The sequence below is a fragment of the Lepus europaeus genome, chromosome 12 (assembly GCF_033115175.1).
Source record: "Lepus europaeus isolate LE1 chromosome 12, mLepTim1.pri, whole genome shotgun sequence".
NCBI lineage: Eukaryota > Metazoa > Chordata > Mammalia > Lagomorpha > Leporidae > Lepus > Lepus europaeus.
In genome coordinates, this window is record NC_084838.1 from 92953689 (window position 1) to 92972881 (window position 19193).

General features: G+C 40.4%; 1 protein-coding gene across 3 annotated transcripts in view; it reads right to left on the reverse strand.

Annotated features, from left to right (window-relative positions):
- TUT7 (terminal uridylyl transferase 7) overlaps positions 1 to 19193 on the reverse strand; it is a 69329-nt gene that overhangs the window by 42973 nt on the left and 7163 nt on the right. For all 3 annotated transcript variants that reach the window (XM_062208523.1, XM_062208522.1, XM_062208521.1), the window contains exons 3-11: positions 18056 to 18237; positions 17620 to 17736; positions 16969 to 17146; positions 14659 to 14747; positions 13624 to 13675; positions 12669 to 12738; positions 10757 to 10883; positions 9457 to 9576; positions 2343 to 2495 (exon numbers count right to left, since the gene is read on the reverse strand). In XM_062208523.1, the coding sequence (XP_062064507.1) occupies positions 2343 to 2495; positions 9457 to 9576; positions 10757 to 10883; positions 12669 to 12738; positions 13624 to 13675; positions 14659 to 14747; positions 16969 to 17146; positions 17620 to 17736; positions 18056 to 18237 (1088 nt within the window). The remainder of the gene's footprint in view (positions 1 to 2342; positions 2496 to 9456; positions 9577 to 10756; positions 10884 to 12668; positions 12739 to 13623; positions 13676 to 14658; positions 14748 to 16968; positions 17147 to 17619; positions 17737 to 18055; positions 18238 to 19193) is intronic.

Below are 19193 nucleotides of genomic sequence, written 5' to 3' on the forward strand. Positions count from 1 at the left end.
TGGCTAAGAGAACTGGCTTTGGAACTTTTTTGGACAAGCTTAGGTCTGACACCACAATCTGCCATGTATTAGCTGTGCATGGCCTTGGTCAAGGTCTGCCAGCTACCTAAGCCCTGGTTTCCTCATCTGACAAATGGGGATAACAGTACCCACCTCATAGGGTTGTTGGGAGGACTGAGTGACATAGTGTCTGTAAAGTGCTTAGCACAGTGCCTGGCACACAGTGTTCAAAAAATGGCCGCTACCATTATCTGCAGAGTAGGGCTGATACCACCTACAACACAGGATAGTCATGAGGATCACATCAGAGACAAGGGAAAGCATCCGGCAGACTTGGCTGCTCTGCATATTCTTTCAGTTAGGTACAGTCTTGGTAAGCACAAGAAATCCAGATATCATTGAAACATAATGTCACAGCTGTAAGATGCTTTTCAGAGATCAGACAGTGCAACTCTCATAGGTCACAAGAGAAGGAACCGGAGCCCTGAGAGTTCTCATGGCATGGCGGGAGCGCACACTGCTCATCAGCAGCAGAATGAGAACATCTTCTGATCCAGGTACGGTGACTTCTCACCACCACACTCAACTCCCATAGTGTCTAGGGCTCACTGAATTTCAGAAGTGGCAGCATGTTAACCTCTCCAAATAGCACAAAAATAAAACATTAAGTGGTTTTAGCAATAGCTTTTCTTTCATATTATTTCCATAATTCACACAAAAAAATGTCTTCCTCTATGGTCTACAAATTTGTCTGTGATCACGCTTTGTCATATCAAGCTTTAAAGTAAGTGGTATGGTAATTCATTAATCACTAAATCTCCACCACAAAGGTTCTGTCAAATAAGATAAAGATGGATTTACAAGGCAGAACTGTTTGAAAATGGAAGTCACCTTGGTCCCAAACACCACAGTCTAGGACACAAAGAAAACCTCCAGAAATTCAAAGCTGTATGAAATTTCATTTCTTTATCCACATAGTAGTTTTCAGTGTTACAAAGGATTTTTAAGCATCTCACTTAGGTGAAGCCTCACTTGGGTTAAGCTACTGTCTGCAGTGCCAGCATTCCATATGGGTGTCAGTTCAAATCCTGGCTTCTCTACTTCTGATTCAGCTCCCTGCTAATTTGCCTGAGAAAGCTGTGGAAGATGGCCCATAAACTTGGGCTCCTACACCCATGCGGCAGACCTGGATGAAACTCCTGGCTTCAGCCTGGCCCAGTTCCAGTTGCGGCCATTTGGGGAGTGAACCAGAAGATGGCAAACCTTTCTTTCCCTCTCTGTAACACTGACTTCTAAATATCTTTGGGGGGAAAAGATCTTTAATAATGTAGACAACAGGTACTTAAAACTTTCTGGCAAAATACTTAGTTTTTTCAGATAAAATTAGAATGGTGGCTAACATTCACTGAGTGCTTACCACATGCTTGGCACTGAGTTAAGCATTCTGTAAATCAATTACCCCATGAGCAGGTACCAAGATTATCACCATTTGCAGGAAGGAAACTGGGGCACAGAAAGATTAAGTAACTTGCCCAAGGACACACAGCTAGGAAGTGGGAAGCTGAGATAAATGTCATATATTCTGGCTCCACAGCCTGTGCTCTCAGACACAACTGGAGCCCCAGATACAAAGCAGATAACGTGCTGCTGTTCTGCTGGCACCACCTCTCTTCTTTCCCCACCCTCCCAGTGCTCAAGGATTCTAGAAAATATAAAATTCACCACTATCTCCTTACTTTCGGCAGGGACTGAAGGAGTGACATGACTTTCTTGTTTGTACAGAGCTGGTATTACTGGTCTCAAAGGCTATTTTGTAGATATTGTTGTCACTTTACTCCGGGATTACAAACCAACTTGGAACAGAATCTTTTACTAGCATAATTATGTTGTACAGACAGCTGTTTTAAGTTCTAATGGCAATATTTTCCTTGTGCATAAACTCCCCTGCCTCCACACAACAGTATGAGGCCAGTACATGAACTCATGTTCTTATTCACTGTTATTTTAGTAATTTAAAATGAACTAACCTTCTACCTATTCAAATTTCACATCATGTAAGATCTAAGCACTTTGAGGAAAAATTGCAGATTTATCTTTGAACTCTTTTTCAAAGACTCTGGCCCCAGAAGAAACCACATAAATAACTGAGGGTTTAATGACCTGTATTTTACACCTTTTCTCACTGTTTGTTCAACGGACTGAACAGACTACAACATGAAGCTATGAAATAAAGTTAAGGAAAGAAGAAAGGAAGACTAACTGAACATGAACTCTCCTATAGACAAATGAGAGGAAAAAAAAAAAAAAAAAGACAGTAAAACTAGAAATGGGAGAGAACAGACCTGTCCCCTCCTGACTGGCATCTCTTTGGCTGCGTCTTCTTTTGTTGTGTTTGCATCCCCTGAGGCGTTATCCGTGTATTCCCAGATCACAGTGTCTTTCTCAATGTCTTTAAGGTTGAAGTTTCCTAATTTGTTTAATGAGAATCCTTCAATCTAAGAAAAATTAGACACAAACTATTACAAGGTAGAAACAGTTACATAACAAAGTGCAGTATCTTGGAGGCATGAAGAGTTACTATACACATAGTTCATTGAAAACACAAAAGAGAACAATTTTTAGGGAGGTTAGTGCTGTGGCGCAGTGGGTTAAGCTGCCGTCCGCAGGACTGACATCCCATATGGGATGTTCAAGTCTTGGCTGCTCCATTACCAATGCAGCTCCCTGCTAATGCGCCTGGGAAAGCAGTGGAAGATGGCCCAAGTGCTTGGGCCCCTGAACCCACATAGGAGACCTAAAGGAAGCTCCTGGTTCCTGGCTTCGGCCTGGCCCAGTCCCAGCCATTGAGGCCATTTGGGGAGTGAACCAGCGGATGGAAGACCTCTCTTTCTCTCTTCCTCTTTGTAACTCTGCCTTTCAAAAAAACTGTTAAAAACAACAACAATTTTTAATTATCTCATCTGTAAATGAAGAAAAAATCTCTGCTGATAGAAGTCAAGGCTTCTATTTGCTGAAGAAATGGTGACTTTGATCAGCAATTCTTTAGTGACTATCCTAGGAGAATGCAGCATGGTCCAGTTGCTAGACCGTGGGTTCTGGAAGAAAACTGTCAGGGCCCAGTCTCTGTTCCAGAATGTTCTAACTCAGATCCGGGGGAAGGCACACACTTTTTTCAGGCCTCAGGTTCCTATGAAAAGGCACCACACCACAACTTCCACCATCAGACAGCTGTGAAATACCTGCTTGTAGTGTATGAGGGCTCTTCACAAAGTTTGAGGGCAATGGATATTATGAGAGAACTTTGCATTAATTATAATTCTGTGAAGGAGCCCAAATAATCTCATACTACCTTGTTTTAACAAATCTGATCTAGTTTGAAAAGAGGCCCTATTGAAGTAACATGAATTCTGATAAAACTGAAGAACAAACAACTAATTTATGGTGAAGCTTGGGTGGAAGAAAGGAGAAGTTATTGATGCCTTATAAAAAGTTTATGAGAACAACGCCAACTCCCTCAACCCCTACCACATCAACAGTTTACAGACAACTGGTTTTAAGAGATGAGATGGTGCTGAAAATAAAGCCTGCAGCAGCAGAACACCTACATTAACTGCAAGGAAAATGTTCATCTTGTTTGTGTCTAATTGAAGACTGATGATTAACAGCAGGAACAATGGCCAACAGCATACACTTCTGTTGGTTCAGCTTACACAAGTCTCACTGGAAAACTAAAGTGGAGCCAGCTTTCTGCTTGATGGGTGCCAAAACTGTGGTGCTCAGATCAGCTACAGACGAGAGCAGAGCTTTCAACAGAAATTTTAAACAAGTGGAATCAAGACTGGGAAGCATTGACGCAAAGAACAGTAACAGCAGATGAAACACAGCCTTACCATACAATATGATCCCGAAGACAGAGTACACCTGAAGCCATGCTAACAAGGTGCAAGTGTGGAAGGGGTCCAGTCAAAGGGAAAGCGGACTGGTCAAGAGCAAAGGTCACGGCAACGGTCTCTGGGATGCTTAGGACATTCTGGTTGTTGACTTTCTAGATGGCCAAGCAATGATAATATCTGCTTTTGGGGAGAGTGTTTGGACAAAGAGAGCCAAAGCTTTGGCAGAAAAGTGTCTGGGAAAGATTCCCCAGGGTCATTCTCCGCCGCAAGGCTGACACTGTCGATCAAACACAGTTTGGCTGTTTTCATTTTCCCTTCTGTTGGCCTACTGCCTATTTTATTGACTTTGGTTCCATATGTGTTTCCTTTCTTCCACCTACTGCTGGTTTATTTTGTTCTATGATTTCTAGCTTCTTGAGGTGAGACTTCAGGTCACTGATTTAGACCTTTCTTATTTAGTTGTAAGTTTTATATTTTTCCATCCATTTACTTTCAATCTACCTGTCTTTACATTTTTACTCTATTTCTTCTAGACTGCATACAGTTAAGTCTGACTTTTTTTTTTTAAAGCATTTATTTATCTAAAAGAGTTCGGTGGTGGTGGGGGAGATCTTCCATCCTCTGGTTCACTCTCTAAATGGCCTCAATGGCTAGATATGGGCTGATCCAAACCAAGAGCTTCTTTCTTGTCTCCCATAAGGGTGCAAGAGCCCAGGTACTTGGGTCATTTTTTGCTGCTTTCCCAGGCACATTAATAGGAAGCAGCTGAGACTCAAAACTGCACCCATTTGGGATGGCGACAGCTTAACCCACTCTGCCACAGAGCCAGCCTCTTGCTTTTTTTATTTACTCTGATAATCTATGCTGCTTAATGTGGATTTTAGTCCATTAATATTTAAGATAATTGTTGCAGAGCTGGCATTGTGGCATAGCAGGTTAAGCCACCATCTGCAGTGCAGTCCCAACTGCTCCACTTCTGATTCAGTTCCCTGCTAATGTCCTTGGGAGAGTAGCAGAGGACAGCCAGAGTGCATGGGCCCCTGCACCCACATGGGTGAGCTGGAAGAAGCTCTTGGCTCCTCCTCTCCTCCTCACCCCCAACCCACATGATACAGGAAGGCCATAGAGGGTGGAGCTAGACATTTCCCTTCCCCTAGGTAGATCAGGTCCTAGTAAAACCCAAGGCACTTTAGAATGTAGTCAGAGTTCCCTTGAGGGCAGGCTTTTCTTAAGTACAGAATCCTCCAAGCCAGCACTCTGGCACAGTGGGTTAAAGCCCTGGCCTGAAGCGCCAGCATTCCATATGGGTGCCGGTTCGAGACTCACTGCTCCACTTCCTGTCCAGCTCTCTGCTATGGCCTGGGAAAGCAGTGGAAGACGCCCCAGATATTGGGCCCCTGCACCTGTGTGGGGGACATGGAAGAAGCTCCTGGCTTCGGATCTGACCGTTGCAGACCACTGGGGAGTGAACCAGTGGATGGAAGAATGGAAGACCTTTCTCTCTCTCTATCTGCTTCTCCTCTCTGTGTAACGCTGATTTCCAAATAAATCAATCAATCTTAAAAAAAAAAAAAAAAAGGAACAGAATCCTCTAGAAGCTAGTAAAAACGGCTTCTTTTCCTAAGATTGACAAAAATACTAGGAGGACCCTCCTAGAATGAAAATTTTTAACTCTTGGGCATTCCCAGTTGAGTCTGGACACCTGTCAACTACACAAAGCTTCAATGCTGGTACTGGCTCCACTGGCAGGATTCTGCTCCAGGGCTTCTGCGCTGGTAAGCTGGGAGTCATTTATTCACCTCTTCTCCAGCTGCAGACAACGTTTGCCCTGTAATCCTCATTGTGCACTGGATCTCAAAACAAGTATTGATTTTCAGTTTGTTAGTTCTCTTGTCTTGACATGAGATGACAACTTCAAACTGGACTGGTTCAGAAGTTAGCCAGACATGCTGAGCTGTATACAGAATTTTGGGTTCCATTTCTTTGAACCTTTCCTTTCTGTCTCCCTAACCCCTATTATTTTCTGGTAGACCTGGTCCTCTGGCCAGGAAGAGGATTGGTCTATCTGCAAAGCTGCCTTGAAGGGTGGAGCCACCAAGAAATAGCAAGCTCCATCTACATTGGAGACTTGCTCCAAGTGTGGTCTGCCTGCATTTGTTCAGTCTCCAGATATTCATGTAGCTTTTGCCAGAGTTGATAACTCTGTAGAGGGATCACCAGATTAGTGGTTCACACCCCGGTATCATAAGTGGGAGGCTGACTTTCTACTGTCGGAGAGAAGGACTAATATTTGTTTTCCCACCTTGTTTTAGAAGCTTGGCATTCATTATCTCATTCAAAGTTCAGAATGATATTAAGGCTAATATTAATTAACTGGCTCAAGGTCACAGGATACAAGTGGAAAAACCTCAATGAATTCCAGTGCTATTTGGCATCCCTACAATATAAATAAATTGTTTCATAAGGATTAAGTTTATACAACACAAAGGAAGGCAGATTACCAATAATATCCATTAGGAACCTAGTAAAACATTGCTGTATGGGATAAAAGATGCTGAGAAAACAGATGTAAGCTTGTTCCTAATTCTCAATTCATGATGATTACCTTCAAACACATTAAGATCTAGTGACAGGGGCCAGCTCTGTAGTACAGTGTTTGAGGCCACCACCTGCGGTGCTGGCATCTCATATGGGTGCCAGTTCAAGTCCCACATGCTCCATTTCCGATCCACCTCCCTAATGTGGCTGGAAAAGTAGTGGAAGATGGTCCCAATGCTTGGGACCCTGCACCCATGTGGGAGAGCCAGATGAAGCTCCTGGCTCCTGGCTTCTTGCTTCAGCCTAGCCCAGCCCTGGCCACTGCAGTCATTTGGGGTGTGAACTAGGGGATGGAAAGTCGACCTCTCTCTCTCTCCCTCTTTCTGTCTCTGCCTCTCCATAACTCTACCTTTTGAGTAAATAAATAATCTTAAAAACAAAAAATCTAGTGACAATACAGTGAGGATTTTGACTGGGAATCAAAATCAACATAAAAAAGATGTTTTGGGATAGAATGGCCCAGAGACAGATCAGAGCCCCAAGGCACCATACACTACACTTCTAGCCTTGTTCAACTTTGTAGTCCCCTCAGGACCTAGCACAATGACTTGTGTACACAGAAATTTAAAGACTGAGTGAATTAGTTTAGATACTGTCACACACATACTTGTAATTATGAAGTTTTCAATGGATATCCTGTAGAAATAATGTATGTAAATGATGCGGCACATGCAATAATTCCTTTCCCCTCACGGCTTCATATTTTTGAGTAGGTTACTGGCAGAAACCAGTAAGCCAATGCCTGACTAGTAGAAAACATGGAAAACTGCAGATCATTTTGGTTCAAGCAGTATAGCCTGCCTTATCTGATCAGCAGAATCCAGTCCACTGTTTCAGCACTTTGCTGCTTTTTATCATTAAAGTTTGAAAAGTCCAATGATATCAAAAAAATAAAATTAGAGATTTTTCATTAGTACTGCCAAGGAAATATGCAGTGGTCATAGGAAAGGGTATTCCTACTGCTCTTATAAGAAATCCCGAGGGGAATCGCACTGCCAGATAGGAAACCCCTTTGTTCCTGCAGTCTCATGTCAGTGACCTGTGACTGCTTAGACAAGACCAGGACACGTGAAAGGCAGATCTTACGCAGTAACACAGTGGTGAGCAAGGCAACACACGCAACCTGCCCCAAGGCCCTTTAAGGCACAGGAGTCAAACTGGTTTGGTTCCATCCTTAACTCCTGGATCAAAGTGAAAAGACAACTTCAAAGGCTTTCACAGATCTCCATCTGGGCCTGGTGGAAGAAGTTATTTACCAACCAAGAGTCCACAGCTCTCTCTTTTTCCTACCAGGAAAGTAGTCTGGCAAAGGTACCCTCCTGTGGCCTTCAACTCTTTCATTTCAATATCTTAGGCACAAAGAGAGCTACCTTGAACATACAGCTAACTTGAAAACATAGCCTATGGTAAGCAGCTATTTCTATGTCAGTCTCTATACCTAACACCTAGCAGATAAAGTCCCTGCTTAATTCTAAGTCTAGCTAAATATAAAGTAAACATTTCCTATAGTCATATTATGATCATACTCACATTTAAGAACTACTGCTTGGGCCGGCGTCGCGGCTCAATAGGCTAATCCTCTGCCTTGCAGCGCCGGCACACCGGGTTCTAGTCCCGGTCGGGGCGCCGGATTCTATCCCGGTTGCCCCTCTTCCAGGCCAGCTCTCTGCTATGCCCCGGGAGTGCAGTGGAGGATGGCCCAAGTGCTTGGGCCCTGCACCTGCATGGGAGACCAGGAGAAGCACCTGGCTCCTGGCTTCAGATCAGCGAGACGCGCCGGCCGCAGCGGCCATTGGAGGGTGAACCAACGGCAAAAAGGAAGACCTTTCTCTCTGACTCTCTCTCTCAATGTCCACTCTGCCTGTCCAAAAAAAAAAAAAAAAAAAAGACCTACTGCTCAAGAACACGAGAAAGATATTTGGGTGCAGAAAGTAGAAAAGTAGCTAAAATACCAATATACTAATTTAAGTTTTTCCCTAAGCGAATCTTTCTATAAAATATGCACATGCCCAAGAGTGTATCAAAATAAACAAGTTACCAAGAAGATGAGAATAACATCATTTTTCATCTCTCAGCCTGTTCTTAAAGTGTATTGTATGAACTTAATCAACTCAGCTTCATCCAGAGTGATCATATCACTACAGTCTAATTCACCTTAAACATAATATCAAACTATTACTCAAGAAGTAATTGTTAAGCCCTGCATTTTGTAGCATAGGTAGAAATTTCAAATTTACATTTTCTTTTGTTTTATAGGTAACAGTGAATAAAGAGAAATAAAGACTAGCAAGTTAGTGAATCAAATATTTCCTAGATTTTGTCTGATATGTAAATTCAAGCATCAAGTTAGAAAACCGTATCCCAAGAAAGGATGTATCAAATGACAGATTTAAAATAAGTTCACCAGGCTGGCGCTGTGGTGTAGTGGGTAAAGCTACCACCTGCAGTGCTGGTATCCCATATGGGCACCAGTTCAAGTCCTGGCTGCTCCACTTCCCGATTTAGTTCCCTGCTAATGTGTCTTGGAAAGCAGCAGAGGATGGCCCAAGTAAGCTCCTTCACCCATGGATTGGCACAGCTCTAGCTGTTGTGGCCATTTGGGGAGTAAACCAGCAGATGGAAAACCTCTCTCTCTGCCTCTGCCTCTCTGTAACTCTGCCTTTCAAATAAATTAAATAAATCATTAAAGAAAAATAAGTTCACTATTTCTTGTTCGAAATTCTCAGAACTTTTGTTTTAAAAATTAAGAGATTTTGCAGTTTAAAAAAGTAGTGATACCTTTAGCAAGCTAAGGGTATCTTAACACACTGACATATTTTAGCATCGAGTGGTATGAATATTCACAACAGAATAAATAAATCATCTCAGTTCTGGTTAGGTCTGCAGATTCTGAAATTATGCATCACGGATTGCAGACTTCTAATAAAATCAGTATAAATTATAAAAGCAAAAAAAAATTTTTTACCCATGATCCTAGATAAACAGGGAGAAGGGGTTCTTTCCTTTGTTGAAGAAAAAAAATGGCCATGAGGGCAAACACATAGGGTGGCAGGCCTCCTTCTTCAGGGCGATCTATACTGCAAAGCTGAAAACGAGAAAAAAAGAGGACAAGCAGTCTTTTTGCCATAACTTGTCACATCATTTGACCTAAAACCTGTAACTCCACTCCCGTTTACTGCATAATTTAGATTATTCAAAATGCAATACCACAGCAACAAAACACACAACTTTCTTACATTTTTGCAGCAGCTACATATTGCGGTTCTAATTTCAAATATATAATCTTGTTAACAAAACCCACTTATGAAAGGCCCTAAAATATAATCTGTTATTTCACTTTTTGACATTTATAGTAAATCCACTTACATGGTTAAAACACATGCTAATTAAGTGAAAATGATAGTTCAGTTCCAAATACAAGCCAACTGGTCTGCTCAGTTTAATGGTCCTTTCTTCCTAACCTACTGCATTGCAAATGCATGTTCTGGTCAACAAAGGTGATTTAGGGAGCGAATGTGAGCAAACTCACCAGCACTAACAGAAACAACAACTGAAGAAGGGCCTACTTAGTGATGAAGCAGGGGGTAGCTTCAACATAGCATATTATAATCATTAATTCACTCAGTGAAGGGCAGGGCACCCTCTGCCCCTTCTGGATCCACGAAATAGGAACTATCTATGGTTAACACTATACCTTTACTCAGTAAAGCTTTTGTGTTCTCTACAATGAAACTTAGAGAATCTTCATTTTATAAACATGATGTGATCTTACAAGGGAGTAGGGGATTATGAAAGCTTCTGCTGCTTATTAGACCACCATGACTGGAGTACTTATATTTAAAGTAACATGGAAATGTAAGCAAGCCCAGATAGAGTATCTTCAATTTTTTTGACATCTCTGGATTATAGTAGAAATAGTATGAGAAGTTTTATCTTAAACTTTCCTATACTGAAGAACCACCTAGGGAAACTAGTTAAAATGCAAACTGTTATTCTAGATCTCTTGTTTTGATCCACAAATCTAATTTTTAATAAGCATTACAAATCATTTTGATCTTCTGAGCAATACTGTTATAGTAAGACACAAACACTGAATTTTCCTTGAGTTTCTGTTCCAATATTCTGATGCATATGCTCCTGATGTTTAAAAATAAGCATCTAAAGGTTTTAAGATGACATAAACTGAGTAAAAAAATCACATCACACTGCATATACACATGTAAGATGCACAAATGTATACATGCATTTAAGAAATGCAAACCTACCTTTGCCCAGTACCTAAATGCAATCACCAAAGGAACGAGTTTGGGCTCTGCTTTTCCAAGGACAGTTAAGTGTTTTGTCGTCAGACAAGCGTTTTCATTTCCTGCACTCACTTTACACAGCAGACCACTAGTGGAGGTGAGGTAGAAGAATAAAGTGTTACATATGCATCAGGTGCCTTTCACACCAACAGCTAATTTACAATGAGAATAAATCAATACTTTTTAAAAATTAAAGTAAAAAACTAGCAGCCGGCATTGTGGCATAGCAAGTAAAGCTGTTGCCTGCGGCGCCGGCATCCCATATGGGCTCTGGTTCAAGACTCAACTGCTCCACTTCCATCCAGCTCTCTGCTACGGCCTGGAAAAACAGGAAAGGATGGCCCAAGTCCTTCCAGGTCTAAGAAGCTCCTCACTCCTGGCGTTGGATTGGCCCAGCTCTGGCCATGGCAGCCATTTGGGGAGTGAACCAGCAGATGGACAATCTGTCTCTTCCTCTCTCTCTCTCTCTTAACTCTCTTAATCAAGTAATTCTGACTTTTAAAAAAATAAATAATTCTTAAAAAAAAAAAAGTAAAACACACATTCAATCTTTTGGGTCATTTAAGAAATTGGACATTAAAAAAAAATGAGGAGCAAGTGTGGTGGCACAGTGGGTTAAGCCACTGCTTGGGTTACTTATATCCCATGTTGGAATGCTGCTTAGAGTCCCAGCTACTCTGCTTCCAGTCCAACCTCCTGTTACTGTGCCCAGTAGGGCAGCAGACAATGGCCTATGTACTTGGTTTCTTGCCATCCACATAGGAGATGTGAATGGACTTCTCAGCTCCAGACTTCAGCCTGGCCTAGCACAGGCTGTAGAAGGGATCTGGGGAGTGAACCAGTGGATACAAAATATGTCTCTGTCACTCTGCCTTTCAAATAGATAAGTAAATAAATAAATAAAACTTTAAAAAATAAAGAGATAAAAACAAAAAACAAAAAACTATTTTTAAAATTTAAAAAAATAAAAAAATAAAGAGAGGGCAGCTACTTTCTGAGTAAATTATTTTACAGAACTTGAATTTTTGAGTTTTCATGCATTAAAAGTATTTGGGGGACATGCAAATAGGAAAATATTACAAAATGCCTCCAATAGAAGTCTGATTCATCTTTTTAAATAAAAGAAGGCTTTCCCAAGAGTCAGACAGCCTACAAACCACCCACTTATGGTGGCAATGGTAATGCTTCTGGAAGGAGGGACAGACAGACAGGTGCGGTCACAGGAACTGCTACTCAGCACTGTCATAAATGCTGCTAGAAAGGACAGCAAAGAAAATGATTAGTGCAAGTGATTATTTGATAATGTGTAAGCTAGTTGAAATGGGTCAAAATGCTTCCAGCTTGTATTTTTTCCTTCTAATTAATTTTATTATTTTTTAAATAAAAAATTTAACCTTCTTGCATCCAGTGTTGTAAGTATAGGGAGGGGACGTGCATTGTGGCAAAACAGGTTAAGCCGCCATCTGCAACACAACAGCGCTGCCAGCATCCCATATGGGCTGCTCTACTTCCAATCCAGCTCCCTGCTAAGGTGCCTGAGAAAGGAGCAGAAGATGGCCCAAGTGCTTGAGCCACTGCACCCACGTGGGAAACCCAAATGAAGTTCATAGCTCCTGGCTTTGGCCTGGCCCAACTCTGGCTGTTGTAGCCATTTGGAGAGTAAACCAGTGGATGGAAGATCTCTCCTCTGTGTGTGTGTGTGTGTATGTGTGATTCTGCCTTCTAAATAAATAAATAAAATTAAAGAAAGAGATGAAGTATACAGAGAAGCTAGATGAAGATCTGTTAAATAACCACATAAGGTTACATCTAGAAATCAGTCATTAGGTTTAGAGATGTTCAATAAATATTAGCAACTTAAAGAAACTGAGACCTTTGCTTTTCTCTGCACACTACCACCGGCACCCTTGCGTGGAAATCTGCATCAACATCAATAAAAGAGTCTGAGGAAAAAAAAAATATATTAGGCAAGTTAATTAAAGCCATGTTTAAAAGCATAACCAGATAAAGTACAAGAACTAGTTGTGACTTTATCTCTTTGGTCTTTTGAAAGATCATTACTTTAAAAAGGCTCTAAAATGACTTGAAGAGAAAAAAAATTGTATTCAAGAATCAAGTATCACCATATTAATTACAATCTTTAATATTAACTAAAAAAGCTAATTAGGAATGACTACATCAGTAAACATTTAAATGTTATGTGGTTAACATAACTGGGTAGCACACTTAAAAGCAAAACTGATGCAAAAGTCACTAAAATGTTTTGTCAAAATACATATTTGATTGAAGAAAGAAGAAATGTTTAAATGTTTTATTCAACCCAAACAGAAGGCTAGGAATGACTAATGCAAGAGAGATGAGAATCTGATGAGATCGTCGTCAAGCACAAAAGCCACTGAGCTTCACGTTGGACATCACAGTGGATGGGACTGACAAATCTAATTGTGAGTAACTCTTTGCAAATTCATTGATCAACCTCATCACACCTTTAGGTCTGTAAAAATGTTAATTTAAAGCAGAGCTAAATAAATGAAAAGTAATGCTTCAGCTTTACAAGAATAAAGCTTACATATTTTGCATTTCTCAGTCATGGTATAGGACTCATTTAATCTGTAAAGCTAAGGCTCTACTTATGAAATGGTTGTTTTGCATAACTATTAACAGTATGTCTGTCAATAACTCATTGGCATTTGCTTTGATTTTGCTTTGGATGTTACCCATATAAATAATTTTAAAACCATGACTATTTTCAAAGATTAAGAAATAAATTACATTCAAGTTATAGATAAACAAGAGATTTATGAGCAAAATGTAGAATTTGTCCTTACCACTGTTCTTTAAACACTCTTGAACAAGTAAGAGGACATCTGGCTGAGACATCTAGGAAATAAAGCAGTGAAGACATGAAATAATCCCTGTGTACTTCGGCTTTATTGATACAGTCAATCGAAGTTCCTGGACGCTTTTACAATTAGAAACGCACCCTGCTACCAGAGTTCTCCTTCTCTGTGTAACTCTTTCAAATAAATAAATCTTTTTAAAAAAAACACCCAGGTATGCACATGTTTAGGTGCGCAAAGTGTGAAAATAACGGGAAAGAAAATTATATACAAGACAAACATTAATTTAAAAGAAAGAAGTGGCCGGTGCCGCAGCTCAATAGGCTAATCCTCCGCCTGCAGCGCCGGCACACCGGGTTCTAGTCCCAGTCGGGGCGCCAGATTCTGTCCCGGTTGCCCCTCTTCCAGGCCAGCTCTCTGCTATGGCCCGGGAAGGCAGTGGAGGATGGCCCAAGTCCTTGGGCCCTGCACCCTCATGGGAGACCAGGAGAAGCACCTGGCTCCTGCCTTCAGATCACCGCGATGCGCTGGCCGCAGAGCGCCAGCAGTGGTGGCCACTGGAGGAGGGTGAACCAACGGCAAAGGAAGACCTTTCTCTCTGTCTCTCTCTCACTGTCCACTCTGCCTGTCAAAAAAAAATAATAAATAAAAAAATAAATAAAACAAAGAAGTATGAAAGATCTGTAGAGTAATACGTTAACACAAAAACCTGTCAAAATTTTTTAAAATATCTTAAAGCCAAAGGTAAGCCAAAGATATAAAATAGAAACTTTTGGGAAAAAATTGCCATCTTTACACTTAAATATCTAAAATACAAGGGAAATTTTAAAAGTTCATGAAAAATGGAACAAAACATTTAATATGGTTAAAAAAAAAACTTTGAAATTCATGTATAGTCTTTTTTATGACATGCATTTTTATGAACCTTTCCAGGACCCCTCATATATACCTCACATTTGAAAGAAGGAATTGAAAGAATTTTTACACCAGTTTGAAAATTCCAGAGTTTCACTTTGTACTTACAATAGCTGGAAATTGAATGTCAATGTTTACATCTGAATTTCTGAAACCCATTCTGCTACAGGAAGAGCCATATAATCTCAGAGAACAATCTGAAAAACAAATAAAAGACACAAAATATAAAATTTCTCAAAAATTATAACCCTCCTATTGTAGAACTGGAATTATCACTTAAAAGTACACACAAAAGCAAAACTGTATTCAAGGCTGGCTAAACTAAAGATGGGACGAGGTGACTCTGTTCTCCCTGGATGCTTTTATCAGGGAAGGCTGCAAGGACCGTGGTTCAGCTGAACAGTCACTCTTAGGTCAGTTGTAAAACAAACTAGAAAGTTCCTACACTATCACGCTACCATTTTTTTATGTGAAAGTCCTAAGGATGCCTAACTTTATTTTACAATTAAAAGCCTGATGTACACTCAAGAGCAAACATTTCATCTTGTAGAAAGCATGCCGAGGTACAATTTAAAGAGCTTATTTCAACAGAACAATAGTAAATAGGATCTTTCAACATAAACTTAGTTTTATCATGAATTTTACTACATTATTAACAAAATGCACTTGACATAACATCATCCCCCTAAAAAAAATTTTGACTAATAATTACAATAACATTGATAGAGGCCGGCGCGTGGCTTAACAGGCTAATCCTCTGCCTTGCAGCGCCGGCACACCAGGTTGTAGTCCCGGTTGGGGTGCCGGATTCTATCCCGGTTGCCCCTCTTCCAGGCCAGCTCTCTGCTATGGCCCGGGAGTGCAGTGGAGGATGGCCCAAGTGCTTGGGCCCTGCACCCACGTGGGAGACCAGGAAAAGAACCTGGCTCCTGGCTTCGGATCAGCGCAATGCGCCGGCCGCAGTGGCCATTGGAGGATGAACCAACGGCAAAGGAAGACCTTTCTCTCTGTCTCTCTCTCTCTATCCACTCTGCCTGTCAAAAAAAAAAAAAAAAAGAAAAAAGAAAGAAAAAAAAAACAACAAAAATAACATTGATAGAACTTAAAATTCGCTCTTGTCTATTCAAAGGGGCTTCAAAAAGTTCATGAAAAAAGAGTTAAAAGAAATTCTGAAATCCATGAATGTGAGGGATCTTCCTAGTTCATGGAAAAAGCATATTTAGAAAACATTCATCACAAAGTCCAAAAATTTTATACTAAAATAAACATGTTTTAATTCCATTTTCCATGAACTTTTTGAAGTATCCACATTTATTTGCATTTTTTTGGTACTACTGTACCAAAACATATTTTCTCATCAAGGGTTTTTTTATTTTTTTATTCAAGTGATTTTGCTGGGTTTTAACAGTTTTCCATAATATAGCACATTCAATTTTACATGGAATTCTATGGCAAATAATAAAAAATAAATCACTGAAATTACAAATGACTTTTCTGAGATATCTATATAATGAAATGCAGGTTCCCTTTTGTTATTCTTAGAAAACGTATGTGTGTGCACCTGCATGCACTTGTGTTACATCACTACATGCATGATCTTCCAACTGAACAAAGAATTCTAAGGGCTATAAGGTAGTTGTAACCTCAGCTGTGAATCAGAATCACTGTGGAGCTTTCCAAAAGTGGCTCTTCACAGTACTAAAGATAATTGTGATTCTGATGCACAGACAGGACTGAGAATGATCACGCCATTCCAGCTCTGTACTTAAACAGGAACAGGGGAGGGGGGCGGTGCAGAGGCAGGGTTTGTTGCTGTCAACTGACAGTAGCTGTATTAGGCATTTACCATACCTGCCCTTAAATTTTCATAAGTAGCACACTCTAGTTTTCCCTGCTCCCTGCCCCACGATCTAAAATTAAAAACAAGCATAAGACAGACATAACTTTGAAACTAAACAGTACACAAAACCCATGAACAAATCATTTACAAAGTAGTTTTTCAAGCTCATGTTACCATTTTTTTTACCCATAAGTAAGAACTTTTTTGTTTTAAATAGGTAACTTGATGATAGAATACTTCCCTTTAACTCAAAATACCGTGTCATTTTAGACAAGTAAAAAGGTAAACAAATATATCCATGAATAGTCCCATAGTTCCCCCATAGTATGTGGCATCCTACTTGAAGTTCATACACACAATGAAATTTTTAACTACAACAGGTTTATATTAATCTTGCATGTAAAAATTTCTGTTATTTTGGGGGAAGGTAAAAAAACAAACCAAAAAAACCATTAAAAACAAGACCAGACCTTTAGAACATGGCAAATGAGTTTTTAAATAGGTGAAAATCACTACTGTCAGGAAAAATGAATGAGGTACTTTCAGGTAGCTAAACAAAAAACAAATCTGGAAAATACCTGGTAACTTGTGTTGGAACACATTTTCCATGATACGTTTAATTTCTAGCCTCTGTTCCAGGTTCTCATTGTGTAAGCCAGACTCCTGTACCACTTTGTCAATGGCAATGCCAATTGCATTTATCTGGGAGGGTGTTGGCGGGGGTAACGTAGTGAGCAACTCTTCCTCCTGCTTCTCCTTTTAAGATCAATGTTGAAATTAAAAATGACTCACACAGTTTTTACCTTCTACCATTCACTGAGACAACACCCTATAGAATTTTCTGGAATTTTTTTCTAAGCCCTTTTTGTCTTATCTGTGTTACTCTTCATCCTGTCACACACATACACACTGCTTTATGCATATCACATGGGTCGGTGATAACAGAGAGTAGGCAGGAATAAGGAGAAAGAGCAAGGAAAGAATATTAAAACAGCAATGACAAACTGATAGTTTGCTTTTTACTAGATCCCATCAATGACTATATATTCTGATACTGTCTGTTAGATAGCTCACAAGACTGCCCAGCAGATACATCCTACCAGTATATTTGGCTAAAATCAACAAAGTATTGAAGTTATGAACATCGTGGCCTTAGGGAAAGCAAGCCACAAAGGTGATGCACAGGAACTGGCAGGTATGTGTATTTGTTTGTGTTACATATAATTTACCTTAATGTTTTTCTTGTGCCTCTTCTCTTTGATATGCTTATGGGCAAACGCAATGGATTCAATTAAAACATCACAGAGTTTACAGGTGTACTTTGCTGTAGGGTAGTTTCGTGGTCGCTATAATTTGAAGAGATTGAGAGAGATATACATGGATTCCCAAACTTACAGGTAAACAAAAATACCCAAATAATTTCTCCTTCACTTTAAAAACTGTTAAACTGTTAACGTGCTATCCTAACTGTAATATTTAAGTATAACAGCGATTACTCTGAATTTTATTAAGTCACACTAATCACGAAATAGCACTTTCAGCCTGTACTAGTGAAATACTGACAACCAAAGTAAGACGTGTAACTGCATCAAAGCCATTCCCAACCACTAACAATTTCTCCTGAAACAAGGATTTCAACTAGCAGCTACACGGACAGGCTGTTACCCTTTTTAGTCTGTCAATGCAGTCTCTTCTCAGCCGCTCCTCGGCCTGCTGTAAGCCCAGCAGCTCCTTTGCTGAAAGCACAGACTCATCGATCACAGGCCCTTCCAACTCTCCGTCTTGCTCATTTTCCTCATTTCTCGTTTTCCGTGCTCTCCTAGGTCTGGATCGCGGCTTCTTGTTTTCTTAAGTTGGGGGGAAATATTATTGGCACAATTGAATAATACCACTCCTGAATAAAAAGCAGAACCTACATACTTATTAATTAAATCATAGGACCGAACAAATGGCATCTGAACAGAACCAAAGGAAAGGTAGCTGCCCCAGGGACAAAATGTCTGAATATTTAGTAAGCACCTCACTTGGATACATCAACTCATAGAAATCACCTTTTTGAAAAACTTAAAATGAATTCTACTTCAATAACATAACATGACTTTATTATCTCTTCCTTGTGTACTACAGAGCATACTCAAGCAATAAGAAAAATCCTCTGAATTCTAATACATGTGACATATTATTCTATATATATATTCTAGTGTACCTGTAAGTACATCTATTATTCTAGTAAAAATCACCTACATTTGCCTTCACTTTAAAAAAAAAAATTACTTATCAGGGCCAGTGCTGGGCCTACACCTGTGGCAACAGCATCCCATATGGGTACTGGTTCCAGTCCTGGCTGCTCCACTTCCGATCCAGCTCCCTGCTAATGGCTGAGAAAGTGGCACAAGATGGCCCAAGTGCTTGGGTCCTTGAACCCACATGGGAGACCAGGAGGATGCTCCTGACCCCTGGCTTCAGAATGACCCAGCTCCGCCATTTGGGGAGTGAACAGGCAGATGGAACCTGTCTCTCCCTGTCTGTCAATAACAACACCTCTCAAATAAGTAAAATTTTAAAACAAATTTATTTGAAAGGCGAGGTTACAGAGAGAGAGGAGAGATAGAGATCTTCCACCTGCCAGTTCACTCCCAAATGGCCACGACAGCCAGGACTAGGCCAGGTTGAAGCCAGGAGTCAAGGGCGTCTTCCAGGTCTCCCATACAGGTAGCAGGGGCCCAAGGACTCGAGTCATCTACTGCTTTCCCAGGCACATTAGCAGGGAGCTGGGTCAGAAGTGGAGCAGCCCCAACAAGAA